At 40.8% G+C, this 15,526-nt stretch overlaps 1 protein-coding gene across 2 annotated transcripts in view; it reads right to left on the bottom strand.

Moving 5' to 3' along the window:
* USP12 (ubiquitin specific peptidase 12) overlaps positions 1-9,648 on the bottom strand; it is a 34,002-nt gene extending 24,354 nt beyond the window's left edge. Inside the window, exon 1 of one of the 2 annotated variants that reach the window (XM_027677836.1) lies at positions 9,434-9,648. In XM_027677836.1, the coding sequence (XP_027533637.1) occupies positions 9,434-9,481 (48 nt within the window). In that variant the 5' untranslated portion in view covers positions 9,482-9,648. The remainder of the gene's footprint in view (positions 1-9,433) is intronic. The other variant, XM_027677834.1, reaches the window with a different exon arrangement.
* Positions 9,649-15,526: the final 5,878 nt, after the last annotated feature.

Here is a 15,526-nt window from a genome sequence, read left to right as displayed (position 1 = left end):
ATAGTACTGCAGAACTTATGCAATCTACCTCAGTGGTTCTGAAACTGGAAACGCATGATCAAAGGCCCATTGGGAGATAACAATTTAAACTAGAATAGAGCAAAGGATAGTGTAACTTCACACTTGAGACAGTACAGTTCTGCTCCATTCACAGCACAGCCCTAGCTGCTTTCGTCAGTCACATCCCCTCCAATTATCCAATAAGTAAAGCCTCTCCTTTACTGGGGATGTAGCTGCAGAGCTTATTACTTCAGAAGCAGTTCTCAAATAGAGATGTTGGTGGTAAGGAAAAGGGTTACCCTCATTTAACATTAAATCACTCAGTGACTTCTGAATATTTAGTTTTGCAGTTTTATTGAAATGCACCTATGAGCTCTGGCAAGGGGGGTATTATTTACAAATAAACTAGGAAAAAGAAGAGACTGTGAAGGCCTTTTATCCTATTGTTAAATTCTCTACTTCTTTAAAAATAAATAAATTCAAGAGCAGGCTCTTAGGAGACACTTCCTCTTTTTGAAGCTAGGGTGGAGTAGCTGCTTTATTCTATCTTTAGAAGGAAAATATTATGATATAAACTTTGATGTTTTTGTTTTGTACAGACCTGAACACTGTAATTAGTTTTCTAGCACAATAAAGATCCTGATTTGGCAATAAGAAAGACATGCTAAGATACCCCAAAATTGTTATGGTTTGGCAATTATTCAAAGATGCTTCATTCAAGGCTTAGACTTTTACATGATTTCAAAGCACGGCATTACCTATGTTTGAATGCAGTTGTTTATGAATGTTAGTACAAACCAGCATGGATGTTTTACACCAATATAAAAACCCTCAGGCTACTCAGACTTCCCTTCACAGCTCTCTTTTTGTCTGTCATTAAGGATGTTATTCCTCCCTCTAAAGTAATCATTTACACTGTGCACAGTGTGTTGGTTGCAGAGAGCAAAAGCACTGAAATAGTACAGTAAAATGCATGTTCACATCTGACCCATAAAAGCTATTTTAAAACCTAACTACACCTTGTTGCAAAATGCTTCCCAATCATGATTACAGTATACATTATCAGTCCCAGTCTCTTATTGACTCTTATGCAAATACAGATGCAGGGGGGAGCACTGAGACACCACCATTATGGTACTATATCACCTTTTGGACAAGAGGACAGAAGAGGTTTAAGGCAGAAATGCAATGTATCTCTTTCCATCAGCCAAGATGGGTTTATTGGACTTGGGAATTGGACTTAGGAAATTTCAGGCTGTGCTGTATGCTGCAGAGTATAGAATTTATTCCTCTGCCACTTAGCTGGGATGTGGGAAGACCACAAAATAAACATCTCTTTTTTGGGGGAGTCACTGAACAACACATACATGTTCAGTCCCCACACTGCAACCTAGCTTTGATATTATACATGGGATAGAAAGGAACATCATCAAATTTGGTTAGTATATCCACTTTCGATTTCCCACGTTGTCCTGAGTGGAAGCACACAAGGTCATTACCCAGAAATGGGAAGGAACAAGATTAGTCCAAAAAGCTAATATTGGAATAGTACTGGGATTTACCAGTTTTTGCATCATATTAGTATAAAAGCTATACACACCAAGCACTGCCTTACACTACCCCCCTTCTAGCACAGAGATAATTGTACAGGTATAGAGAACACTCATTTGTCATAGTTGATGCAATATGGCTTTACAAGGTAGAAAGTTCAGCAACTAAGGTGTGTTTACAACGACACAATATGAAATCAAGATTTGCTTAACTTTTATTTTTTACTGAAAATTATCCTGGAAACAATGTTAAACTATCAGTGATTATAAAAGAATCTCCACAAACCCAGTGAAAGTTAGGTGTAAAGGTGAACTACTGTACACTTCATCCTGTGTTTAACTTCAAACTGATATGAGATAAATCAGGAGTAACCTTAACTTAATCATGTTCAAATCAGTTGAACACTTACTGTTTATCTCCCCCATCAAGTTAAAAAAAAAGCCATGCTATTGGTTTTATCAAATATCCCCTTAAATGCAAATTTCTTAATGAAGGGATAAGAATCTGTGTTTGCCACGGAAGTCCCTTAACTAAGTTTCTCAATTTTTGTTTTCAAAAGAGCTTGAGGTTTCTACAAATCAACACATTTAACATTAACCAAATGAGTGTTTGATTTTAGTTTAGTAGAATCAAAGCCCAGAAAACACACTGGGATAGCAAAGTATACTATCTTTGTATCGAGTATAGTTAGAGTTTCCTGATTTTCAAGTTTCACAGATTTTAAAAAACCCACTTATATTGTACATTTCACTGGAAAACAGGGAAAAAAAGACAGCTCAGACATATGATGCTGGTTTTTGATTGTTTAGTTTTTCACTTGCTAAAACAATAATATCATTTAAATGCCGTTTCCACTTTTATTATTGCCTTTTCTCACTGCCTCAGAGGCCACACTGTTGTGTTGTTACATGTCAAACGAGTACTCCTGAGACACACTAACAGCTAACATATGGATAAGCTAACTGGAGCCAATCTGTAAAGCAAATCATTTGGTGCTTAGGATCTGTCATACACCCTTTGGGTTTCAGAGGGGTTTTGCCAGATTAACTCTAGGCTGGCTTTGTGACTGAGCACCAGTTGCAGCTGTTTGATTTAGTTCCCTCCAAAAGCTATCTAATTTGTGCTCTCTAAAACCACTCCTGAGACACAAACCAAAGTACAGTAACTTGGGATGTCTCTCTATATTAAAAATACTGTCTAAAAACATTAACAAGCAGGGAAACAATTGCAGTTTTAAAGTGTCCTACCTTGTCATTATCATTCAACCTAGGAAGCAAAATTTCTCTTCAAACGCTTGATTCATAACCAGCCTAATGTGCTTGGAAGCTTACACTGATGTTAATCTTATTGGTGTGGGATAGGGGGGTTTGATCTATCCCCTTTCTAGAATAAATATCAGTTGATAATTTGGTGGGTCATCTTTTCAGTAGTTTACTTAACAGCTTTATCCTCTAGTTTGATTGAGTTGTAAATTTCCTAAGTAAAACCAAAATTTCACGTTTAAAACAAATTAACATAATTATTTATAATTTGCAAAAATAAATCTCCGTACAGAAGCACTCACTTACTAGTGATTTCACTTTTTTTTTTTTACTATGGGTTAGAAGATTCTTCCTTGCCCATGCCACTAGTGAAGGTATACAGAATTTCATAGATTAATGCATTAATGAAGGCACTGTAACTGATGGAATCTTCTGTTAAAGAAGAAATGTGTAACTCTACTCTTCCAGTTATGCTTTATCAGAATATGTGAATTCATACATTTCTGTGTATTTATATGAATCAGGATTAAGAGCAAAGAGAACAGCTATATTAAATCAGTTTATATCTGTTGTTTCAACTGCAACTAAAATGGAAACATAATTCATTTGATAGTGTTTCTAGCCAGGAAGCAGAAGTGAAATATAAGTGGGATTCAATAATCCTTGTTGTTCATTTCTTTGCAGAAGAACACGCATTAGTAATATACAACTTGATAATTTAACTATGAAATACCTGGATAGTTTCAGTTAATATTTTTAAAATACTTTAAAAATAGTGTTATTTTATTAACTAATTAGTTTAAGGTATAGTCCTGTATATTATTATAATGTGCAGCTAAGACAAAAGGTTTTTCATTGAGTACAAAGTGAAAACACCTGTGCCTGAGTAAGGAAAATTATACCATAACACAAAATTAATTTCTCTTCACATTTGGTATGTCTACTACACCAATTTTTTGAGCCTCACTGAGCGTGCACAACCTGTTTGCCTTCACACCAGCTAGATGTAGTCATACTTCTTTGTGTTTTGAATACTGAAGTTAAAGATAAGCTAATATTTCAGAAAAATTAAACTTACCTAACTACCCAAAAGGCAGGCCGAGTAGGCAGAACAGCTTACTCAACTTACTCAACTGCTGTTGTTGATGAACTGCATGCTGTGGTGTGTTTCAGATGCTCTTTTAACCCACATAATTCCAGTTTCAGAAAACAAATATATTTCTAACTTCCCATTTTCATGGAATCATAAAAAGAATTTGAGTTTATGAAAAATGGTAAAAATGTTTTCCAGTTTTGGTCTACACTACAAAAAAGACCTAGATTTTTTTTGCTAAACTGGAAGATCAGATAGACCTTACTGAAATAAATCATTTGTCAAAAGCATTTAACTTTGGCAATCTTCCTAAGCTAGGAAAACAAAAGTTACCCCTTACACAGGGCTTTTATACACCTCTTCCCCTCAACAAATTTGAAAGAGAAAAGCAGACAATATCATTAATGAACAGACATCCTTTTACCACATTTTTACAGAATCATTCCTAGAAATTTTAATGCAAATTAATTGCTTTGGAAATGTAAAAAGTAAATAAAAAGGACTACATAAATGACCAACCTAAATATTCAAGTCTAGTAATCAGATTAGTTGTTCCCACTGACATAGCTAAAAATTCTGCTGGCAAGACTAGAGTCCAAGTTTGCATTTCATTGTTTCTTAGTGCTCAGGACTTGCAAGATGCATATAAGCATACATGCAGGTAAAAAGAAAAAGGAACATTTATATAAATAAAATTATCCAACTAAGTAATATCTCAACTAAATAATTCCCTGTGCTGGCATAAAGACTGCTTTACAGCTACACAACCTCAGGAATTTTTTCCTTTGTGTCTCATATTTGACATTTGTTTTATACTAGAGTCAAACTCCTATTTTGGTGAAAATTTAAAACAAATTTGTCTAAATTAATTAGTATACTAGCCCATATCACAAACCTTGTATTTTAAAGAGCAAATACACAGACTCATCCTTTATTACCATATTGCAGCATGTTGCATCTACAGAAATGATGATGACAAATGTCTCAATCATGCTTGAATCTTAGTGTCATGTTTATCATGAAATATTCTCCTGATAAGAACTCCCACCAGATGAGTGAACCTCCCTAATGTGGTTTAAGCTCTTACTTCAACTGCCTAACAAATACTTCTCCAAAATTTCAAGTGCTTGCAACAGAACCACCACAAGAGAACACGTGCCTGAACACTCCAGTCCACTGATCACGGCAGATTCAGGTCATCATGCCAAAGTGAAATGCAGTGGCTGAGACATAGCACATGTTCCTTCTTGCCACCCGTGCTACATGAGCAAGTCAGACAGCTGGATAAAGGAATACCACAACACTGGTATTTATTCCGTGTTACTTTAGTCCTCTTCTCCTCTGCTTTCTTTTCTGTCACCTCCTCATTTTGAAGCTATGTTTTCCCACAACTTTTCTTTCCTTCATGTAACTCTCAATCCTCATTTCTTCCAGCATGAGTCCTCTGTATACTTTCCAGTGGAATCTGTTAACTTGATCATCAATTAATGTTTGAGTATTATAATTCGCGCTTCAGAGGAGATGGTGCAATTAGAAGGAACAGGATTGAGTACATCATAGCCATTTCTGGCTGGCTGCAGACTCTGGCAAACATCAATTTACATTAAGTGCAGATTTCACAATCAGGATTGAAAATCCCATTGTAAACTAACGATTCCTTAAGCACTAATAAAGCCCATATATGCATACTTATGTCACAGTTAGCTGTAAAATTTTCATGCAATTTAGAGTTTTAATAAAGCCTCTCTGCTATGACACCATACACTGCAACCTTCCCTCAGCTGGGTTCTTCCAGCATGTCTTTCTGCTAAGCCTTCTTCCACACATGCATGTTTGAACTTTAGTACCTCTGAAACCTCTTCACCCTTAAGCGTGACTGAAACGGGCAAAAAGGTACTACTGGTGACAGTACCCTTAGAGGAGACAGATAGGGAAAGGACAATAGCCAGCAGTTCAGCATAACTCCACATGTCTTAATCCTTTCAAAAACAGAACAAAAATTTGGATTCTAAGACACAGACAGACTTCTCAGGCAGAACACACAGCTACATCCTGCAATCAACATCTAGGCACAAACTAGGTATTTGATGTCAGTGTTGGGGGGCTGAGTCGGTCACTGAAGACAATCAGTGACACTGACCCTGCATACAAGATGCTGCTCTGGCAGATAGAGAAGGGAATACATAGACAAATACCTGAAACACAAAGAAGATTTTCACGTCTAATGCTACAGCTTCTAGATTAGCCTTGCTTTTAAATATCATCACACCTTTTCAGGTTGTGCTAACAAAATCAACCACCTTCTAGCAGAAACAATGAAAAAACAAGTACTACTACCATTACAACTTCCTTCAGTATGTCTGAGACTGACATCTTTGAGTCTTTTTGTAGCTTTTAAGCTACAAAGATAATTTATGTGTTCTCCTTCTTTCAGCTACTCTAAGACTTGATACCTTTCAGCTGCTAACAAGTGTTTCCTGTTTTCCTGAAGCAAAAGTCAGAAGTACTAGAACAATCTGTATTTATGGTGAACATAAACTAGGACACATCTCTGTTGCAGTTAGCACAGGTTACTTTATCACTCCTCAGCCATGCATAAAAGCACCACATAACTCAGTCAGGTAAGACTTTGACTGCAGTTTCATGCATCGGTAAGGGTAAAAGACCAAGTTCTACTTTTACTGTAAAGAGATTAAAAATAATTTAAAAAAAAAAGACCTCACAATTTTAACCCCATCCATTTTGCAAAAAGAACAGTGGCTAAACCACTCAAGGGCAAAGGTACTTCCAGTGCTTTTCCACAATCTCCAGCCTTGTAATTACTACAGCACAAAAGACCATGGGAGTGGTGATGTAGAGCAAAGAATTTTAAGGAAGCTTAAAGGGATACAACACTTGGACACCATCCTACAGAAAGAGCTCTGCCATCACTGGTATGAACACTAGAGTATAGATCAATAAACTAATGAAGCATACAAAGGAACCAATCCTGTAGACAGAATGTCCTTTTGGAAGATCATCCCTAAAAGGCATCATAGATAACAAACTAAAAATACTAGTTATTGACCTACACTGTACCCACACAACCTGCCAGTACTGTAAAACATAGTATATTGCTTTCTAATATTCAGGGCTTGAACAACAAGGGTAAGATGCACAAAATATAACTGAGGCAGCAGAAGAAAAACTTGAATTCGGATTAAAAAAAGAAAAACAAGTTATGAAACACAGAACCACAATGGAAGAACTTCTTCAATACAGTTCTGGACTGTTACACATTATAACTCTACATGCATACTAGGTTTGTGTAGGCACAAACTGTCTCTCGACAAAAATTGCCACTTACTGGTTTTGTACTAAGCAATCACAAGAAGAGAAGCAACAGCCTGAGAGTTTGTGTAAGGGGCATGTGAAAAGGCAAGAAAAACTTGAAAGAATTTTTAGGTAGTTGTCTGGCACTGTATCAAAGAGTGTTTTGACACAAAGAAGCATTGACAGAAAAAAAAATAGTATTACTCAGCACTTAGATTCCTTTACAGTTTTGCAAAATGTATGTCTAAACATGAGCATTTGACTCTTGTTAAAATTAAAAAGATTTGCCTTACCACAACCATACTGTTCAAACTATTCCACAGTAAACACCAAGTGCTCCTTCACACTATCTTTACTGATATATTTTTAAGCACAATCTTACATTAACTGTTGAAAAGCTTTTACAGCAGGTATCCTATACTAGGTGTCCCATATCACAGTACCATTAAAACTCACGGATCAGAAACGCCCAGGGACAATCTTATGCCTGGAGTTTATCCATTTCACTGCACACAATAATGATTGGACAGATAATATCTAATTGCCATCAGAATCTTCAGCTTTATGGATATAGACACTTTAGTTAGTCATAAGAATATTTTTAATTGAAAAATTTGTTTCAGGATTGACCTAAATCCCAGAGACATAACGTCATTTCTAATAAGCATAATCTTAAACTGTCTGCTTGGCCAGTCCAGACCTACAGTTTTTAATGTAGTCCAGAAGCAGACCAGCGAGGTCTCATACTCGACCTAAATCAAGAGGTCAGCACTGAATTTATATTGACGCAAAGGCTAGTGGTCAACTCTGGGTGAAAAGATATCAGCTAGACCTGCAATAAAATGAGATTCACCCTAGCTAAGGGATCAATCACACCGATTCCTCAACAACCTAACATAAAACCTGACTACTTCAGATAATGAAAACTCCTGAAGTACCTGGTACATTTCCTACAACATTTGGCCATATAAAGATGTTGGTATACAGCTGATTAATTCAAGAAGTCATACTTTTCAAGTCCAAACTAATAGATGTGATCTCCCACGTCACAAAAATACACTACTCCAGTGACCAGCCACCACCTGAGCAATCCCATCCTATGGCCTTACAGACATTCATTTAAAATTCTCATGGGCCACCACTGAAATGTCTGTTTGAGATGCTAAGGCCTCTTCACAACGAGATTTATGAAAACCATAAAGCAGTTCCCAATAGTAAAAAATGTAAGCATTTCCCAGTGCTTGATGTTATGAGGTATTATAATGGCAATTCAGCTTTTTCCCCCCCTAACCATCTCTTCTCTTCCCCCGTGGCAATAGATTTGGGAACAAGAACTTTCATATGGTCATGGAACAGGTAGAAGAGAGCACAAATGCAAGACCTTCTGCTATGAGCCATCAACATATCTCTTCCATGATAACTAGTAACTTCTACTAAGGGATATTTTGTTCCTTAAGTTCATCATTCCTCCATCAGCGAATCTACTGAGCTCCCCATCCCTCTTTAAAATAACCCAAGAGAGCCTTATCACATCTGTACATCTGCTTATGGCTCTAATTTATCACGAGAGGGAGTAATGAAAAAGCAATCACTGGCAGAAGCCTCCTAGCAGGACCTGGATCGATGCAAACAAGCCGGATTACATGCCAACGCGAGGAGCCGACCCGGCGGGACAGGATGCTCGCACTTGTCCGGGTAACTGGGGGAGCACTCGCCCGCCGATGGGCGATTCCTGCCCCAGCACAGGAGCGTAGCGCTCGGAGAGCCGGGGACGCTATGGAGTGTGCCGGGAGGAGGAGGGCGCTTCCAGAAACCCGACTGGGACCACTACACACCTACAAAACGCAGACTCTCACTGGAGGCGATGCCCTGGAGCTCTCGTCCCCTGTTCCGGGCGCACTTCGGGGAAGGCTGTGCTTGGTTACCCCGCACTCCTACTCCATCCAAAGCCGGGACCCCGCCTTCCCGCCCTCCCCCAGCCCAGCCCCCTCAGCGCCCGCATCCCGGCTGAGTCTCCCAAAGCCGATTAACCCCGCTCCGCTCCCGATCGCCACCCACGGCAGCGCTCCCGCTCCGCGGACACTGGCCCACGCCCCCGCACCGCCCGCCCCCGCAGCCCGCCCCCCGCACGCCTCCCGCCGCCACCGCCGCGTCCCCACCCCCGGGACCCGGCAGGGCAGCGCAGCCCCGGTCCCGCACTCACTCACTCCCTCACCATGGTACAGATGGAGGCGATTTTGGAGACTGTCATTAGGATTTCCATCCGCCCAGCGCCATCTTCCGCCCAATCACAGTGTCGAGCCGAGTGGAGCCGGGCCGGGCCGTGCGGGATCAGGAGGGGAAGGGAAGGGAAAGGAAAGGAAAGAAGGAAGGAAGGTACGCAGGCGGCGGGGGCAGCCCCCCCCCGCCCCCGCCGGCGCCGGCGCGGGGCCCCCACGGCCGGGCGCGCAGCTCCCACCGCGCCGCGCAGCCCCGCTCCCTCCGCCCGCGACCCACCGGCTCCCGGGATCCCGCCCCGCCCGGCCCCGCCTCCCGCCGGGTCAGCGCCCGGCTCCCCGCCCGCCCCTCCGCCTCCGCCCCGCCCCGACCGTGCCGGGCATGCTCGATCGGCGGCGCCGGGGGAGGAGAGCTGATGGGTGTTCCTTGTTGGCGTGGGAGTTACAAAGTCACAGGCTCATAGAATTGTCACGGTTGTAAGATTATTCAGCCCAAGCGTCAGCCCAGCAGCACTGCCACTGTAACCCGCAGTAACCCCTAAACCACTAGACACTATCATCCAGCGCCAGATTCAAACGCTTCTTAAACACCCCCATGGGTGACTCCACCACCTCCCTGGTGGTATTCCAATGTCTGACCACAGAATCCCAGAATGGGTAAGGCTAGAAGGGACCACAGCAGGGTACATATCTGGTATGGACCTCCCTGCTCAAGCAGAGTTGTCCTAGAGCACATTGCACAGGCTTGCATCCAGATGGTTCTTGAATATCTCTAGTGAGAGAGGCTCCACAGCCTCTCTGGGCAATCCGTTCCAGTGTTCGGTCACTCACACAGTAAAGTTCTTCCTGGTATTCAGGTGGAACTTCCTCTGCATCACTTTCTGCCTGTTGCCTCTTGTCCTATTGCTTGGCACCACCAAGGAGAGCCTGGCTCCATCTTCTTGGCATCCCCTGTTTAGATGCGTATAGACATTGATGAGATCCCTTCTCAGTTGTCTCTTCTCGAGGCTGAACAGGTCCAACTCCCTCAGCCTTTCCTTGTAAAAGAGATGCTCCGGTCCCTTGAAAAATTTTGTAGCCCTTCTGCTGGACCTGCTCCAGGAGCATCATGTCTCTCTTGCACTGGGGAGCCTGGAACTGGACACAGTACTCCAGATATGGCCTACCAGGCCAGAGTAGAGGGGCAGGATCACCTCCCTTAACCTGCTGGCAACACCTGCTGGCAAATACTGACCACCCTAACAGTGAAAAATTTTTTCTAATATCTGATCTGAACCTTGTCTCAGCTTTAGGCCATTTCCTCTCATTCTCTCACTGTAGGTGTGGCAGAAGAGACCTTCACCTTTCAGGTAGTTGTAGGGAATGGTGAGGTCCCCCCTGAGCCTCCTCTTCTCTAGACTAAAAAGAGACTTGAAATCCAATGGGTGAGTGCTGAGCAAGCACTGGCAGTGGGAGAGCTGGGGGGCAGGAGGGAAGTTGGTGCATGTTGGCTTAATGCAAGCGGTGATCTGTGTCCAGGGAAAGAGTTCCTGTGTGGGATGGAGAGGTGAGGAGTGTGAATAGGCATAACTCACAGCTAAACAGTAAAAGCAAGTTAGGGAATGGAATTAAGGAAACTTATGCTTCCTATCAACTCAGTCACTCATGCCAAGATAACTTCCAAGTGACTTCTTGCATCCCAACAGCAGCTGGAAAAGCTGCCCCTCCAGGGTCACTCCCAGGAAGATGGGGATGTGGAGGGGCATGTGCCTGTTAATTTCTCTCTTCTTTTTCTTGCTTTATTTCTAGATGACTGACCCACTGGTTTCTGAGAGTCTGTGATTTGCATGCCCCAGTCTTGGAAAATAAAGCTGACGTGTAGACTAGTCATATCAACTACTTGAGGGATCTGCTTGGGGAAGAGCTGAATCATGTGTTTGCCTGCAGACTGTAACAGAAATCTGGATAACTTGTTCAAGATGTCGATACCTGCATTAAAGAAGCATAAAGCTAGCCAAGATATGCAACACCCTGTCTTTTTTCATATAGAGGAAATGTCTAGCAGATTCAGATGCATTATTATTAAAAATATGTCAGTGCATATTCTGTGATCTTCAGAAGTAAAAGTTCTTTAGCAACTAAGTTAATGGAATAGGAACTTTTCCTTCAGCTGAAACATAAAGAATATGACTTAAGAAAGTATTACAACTGAACTCTACTGTACCCTGAAATATTCTGAGATATCATATAAAATTCTTCTATATGATATCTGAGGCCTAGAGTTGTATGTTTCAAAAACATAGTATCTGAGAAAATGAACACCTCTTGGATGACTACATTCTGAATTTGTTGCCACAGAAACCATGGGGGAGGACAGCATCAGGGGAATGGGAAAGAATAGAAAAAAGTATTTGATTGGCCATTTATGAGCAAAAAAAAGCAAGAACAGGTATTTAGCTGGCTAGAAGAGTCAAACCTTCATATGTCCAGCAGTTCATTTACTGAAATACAGTGCTGACCATACATCTCCAAAACAATAATTCCTTACATTATTAATCAGACATACCACAGCAGATACTCCTCTATCATCCAGAGTAGACAAAATCTTTAAAACATGACACCAGAAAAATGAGACAGCGTGCTGTCTCCCTGAAGCAAAAAACAGGAAAAGCAATTGCACTACTGCAGAAGCTGATACGGTTATCTGGGAGATAATTCAGTTTGGAACCAATTATGTGGCATCAAGTGGAACCATACAGGCCATAGAATACTGCAGGAAATCTTGAAAGGTACTTGAACGGAAAGTCAGAGATTGCCTAGAAGTTTCTTCCTGCCTGTAAATCAGAGAAAGAAGACAAAATATGCTTGTCATGATGTGCTCTTTCTGTTTGTAGTTCCAAGGGAAAATTTAGATATTGTGGAGTATTGGACCGCATTTCAAAAAGAATGGGGGATAAGTGGCTATGCTGGCTTGTATCTGTCAGATGTGGGCTAATTGTGGCTGGAGACTAAGCAAAGCAGCTGGGAAGATGCTAAATTAGTAACCTACAGAGAGACTCATTTTGTTCTAAAATGCCATGCAAACTGAGGTGCTGTGTTATAAGCAAACTAAACTCATGCCACATAGAACAAGAGGAAATGTAGAAACACTTTCTATACTCTCAACCATTGAATTAAAGTAAAATATGAGGAAATGAGGAAGAGAATCAGAAATTATCACTCAATTGTCATCATTAAGCCCCTTGGGGCTTTGGAATTATTCAAAAATTAAGTATGCCAGATGTTTGATGAGCTAAAGGAAAAAAAAGGGTGGGTAGACCAGGATTGTGCATGTGTTTGGGTATGCTTGAAGAAACAGAGCTTTGAAAACAGAGTGAGTGTAATGCATATAGATCAGTATGGTAACCAACCTTGCCTGAGAAAAGATATCAGTCATATCTTGTATCACAGACAAGATCCATCTGACAAAAGGAATAGGAGCACCTTTGCCAACTGGCCAGCCAACCTTCCGAGGAGAACTTTAATTAGGAACAAGGAAATATCTTGATCACAGACCCTGGGTTTTGGGGAAATTTCAGTCTGCTGCAAGTACAACATTACATTAGAATGCAAGCACAACATTACATTAGAATGCAAGCAAACAAGGAAATTTCTGGAAGGCATTATGAGCCTGGCTGAACCAACCAGGAGTGATTCCCAGCTGGATCTGCTCTTCAGGAACTGGGGGTGTAGTAATCAATGGCTTGGTTATCAAAGCCTGGGCTGTAGTGACTGAAGAGTGGAGTACACGATCCTATGCGGGCTGAGGAAGGAGAGCAGACCACAAACCCTGGCTTTAGGGAAACAGACAAGTTTATGCAGGAAACTGGTAGATGGGATGCACTGAACAGCAAAATGGAAGGGTGAAGTTGCTCCAGAGAGCTGGCAGGAGAGGGTAGGGATCCTAAAAGAAAAACAAATTGCTGAAAATGCTAATGCATCTATGAGAAAGCAAAACTGATGTGCTGTGAAGAGACATTGAGTAGCTAAATGGGAAATTAAATTCAGGCTGGGGTTATCATAAGATTTGTATTGTTTGGTAAATTCATCCCATTCAGATACAGTGTATTTTAATATAGACATAAGCAGAGTTACTTAAAAATACAGTAAGCGGGTCACATCTGCTGAGATAAGAGGATGTGTTGTGGAGAGCGGCAACTGAAAAGAACTTAAGAGCTAGCAGCCAGGACAGCAAAAATCAATTTCCAGTCTAATGCTATGGTATAAGCAAATAATGGAATCTTTGCCTAAAAATTCAGAGATGTAGCAAGTAGAAAAAGAAATTATTTTCCTTTTACGTATGGTATTGAAGAGATTTTTGTGGTAATACTGTGCTAGTCTCTGGTGTACTTGTCAAAAGAAAGCTGAGAAGTTATTTGAGGCTGGAGAAAATTCTTTTCATGAAGAGACTTAAAGAGCACAATCTGCTTGGCTTATCAAAAAGAAGACTGGAAGGTGGCTACAGGGATCTTTAATCTTGAACAGTGAGAGGCATACCAAGAAAAATACATATAAACTGAAATAAAACAAATTTTAATTATAAATTACAGGCATTTTTTAACAGTGGAAGACATTAATGGTTGGAATAGGCTTTCAAGAGAAATGGCACATCTAGTATCTCCTAAGGGCTTCAGTTAAATTCTTGTTCTTACACAGGTACATTACTTGAGCAGATAGGAATAATTGCCTGCCCTGGAAATCTCTCAGAGCACGTAATTGTTATTACACAGTATTTGTACTATCATAACACCTAGAAACACAAGTCAGGGGCCAGAGTGCTTCGCCTCCTGAGTCACTATGTAAGACACTGAGAGAAAACCCCATTCTATCTTCTAAAGAACTTACATTCCAAATGTACGGAGGCACCAATAGACACAGAGGAGCAAAGAGAAAATATAACAAGAGTTAACTGCTGTTGCTCTCCTGTGCCTCTCCTTGTTTCATAATCTTGTGGTTTGGCAAGCACCCAGCTTACACTAGGGTGTACGGGTAGGCTGGCTTTAGAAGTTGAAGAGTAGGCATGGTATAGGTATGTTTGTGTCTCTATCATCTATCTGCGACTGTAGATGGTTTTGCTGACTCTGGGGCATGTCAGGTTTTCATTAATGTTTCTTAACAACAGAATAAGTCCCATGAGTCTATTCACTCCTCTGATAACCAATCAAACCACTAGCTGACTGGACTATTGCTGCATTATCTGAATGCAGACACACCACACCTGATGTTGGACTAATATACAGTATGACTGCAAGATCATAGTACAATAAGATCACAGGATAATTCAGTTGGGATGGGACCTCTGGAGGTTTCCAGTCCAACCCTCTCCTCCTAGCAGAGTCAGATCTGAGGTTAGAGCAGGTTGCTTTCTGTATATAGCAGTTATGGACATGTTTTAGTGGTGGACTTGCCAAAGCTGAGTAAATGATTGGACTTGATTTTAAGAGTCTTTTCCAACCTACATGGTTCTATGATACTGTATACCTCTACTTGTTCTGGAAACTCTTCAGTTTGGATCCAGACATAATAGTGGGGGTGGAGGGAAGGCACCTTGGTCCTTACAAGAAAGCCATCTGAATTCACCATTGGTATTTTTATTGACACATATCCCAGTGAAGGTCATCCACCATTCTCATGACAGATTAACCAGCCTTGCTATGGAAATATACTTTATGGGCAAAAGGTGTTCCAGGATTTATGCAATGAGGTAATAGAGAGTAAGACATAAAAGACATTTTCTCCAACTTGTACTTCCCCTTACATTCATTTTGGAAAACCAAAGCTTTTCTCAGTAGGGGTGTTGGGTTTTTGTTGGTTGGTGGTTTTGGTGGTTTTGGTTTGGTTGCTTTTCGTTTTTTTAAGCAGAGGGTAGTATTTGTTTCTTGCAGAGTTCACACATGGAGATATTTTGATACTTTCATTTTCACAGCTCAGCCGATACTGGGCATCTGGCCATATATGTATAGCTGGCATGCAATTTACCTGTTATTATACAGGTTGTATAATATTATAATATTATATAATATTATAATATGTATACTATTATACAGATTGTATAACAATCTCAGCATCTGAGA

This window comes from Neopelma chrysocephalum, unplaced genomic scaffold (assembly GCF_003984885.1).
Source record: "Neopelma chrysocephalum unplaced genomic scaffold, ASM398488v2 Primary Assembly neopelma1_43, whole genome shotgun sequence".
NCBI classification, from domain to species: Eukaryota; Metazoa; Chordata; class Aves; order Passeriformes; family Pipridae; genus Neopelma; species Neopelma chrysocephalum.
Note: the sequence above shows the minus strand (reverse complement) of the source record. Positions and strands in the feature narration are given on the sequence as shown.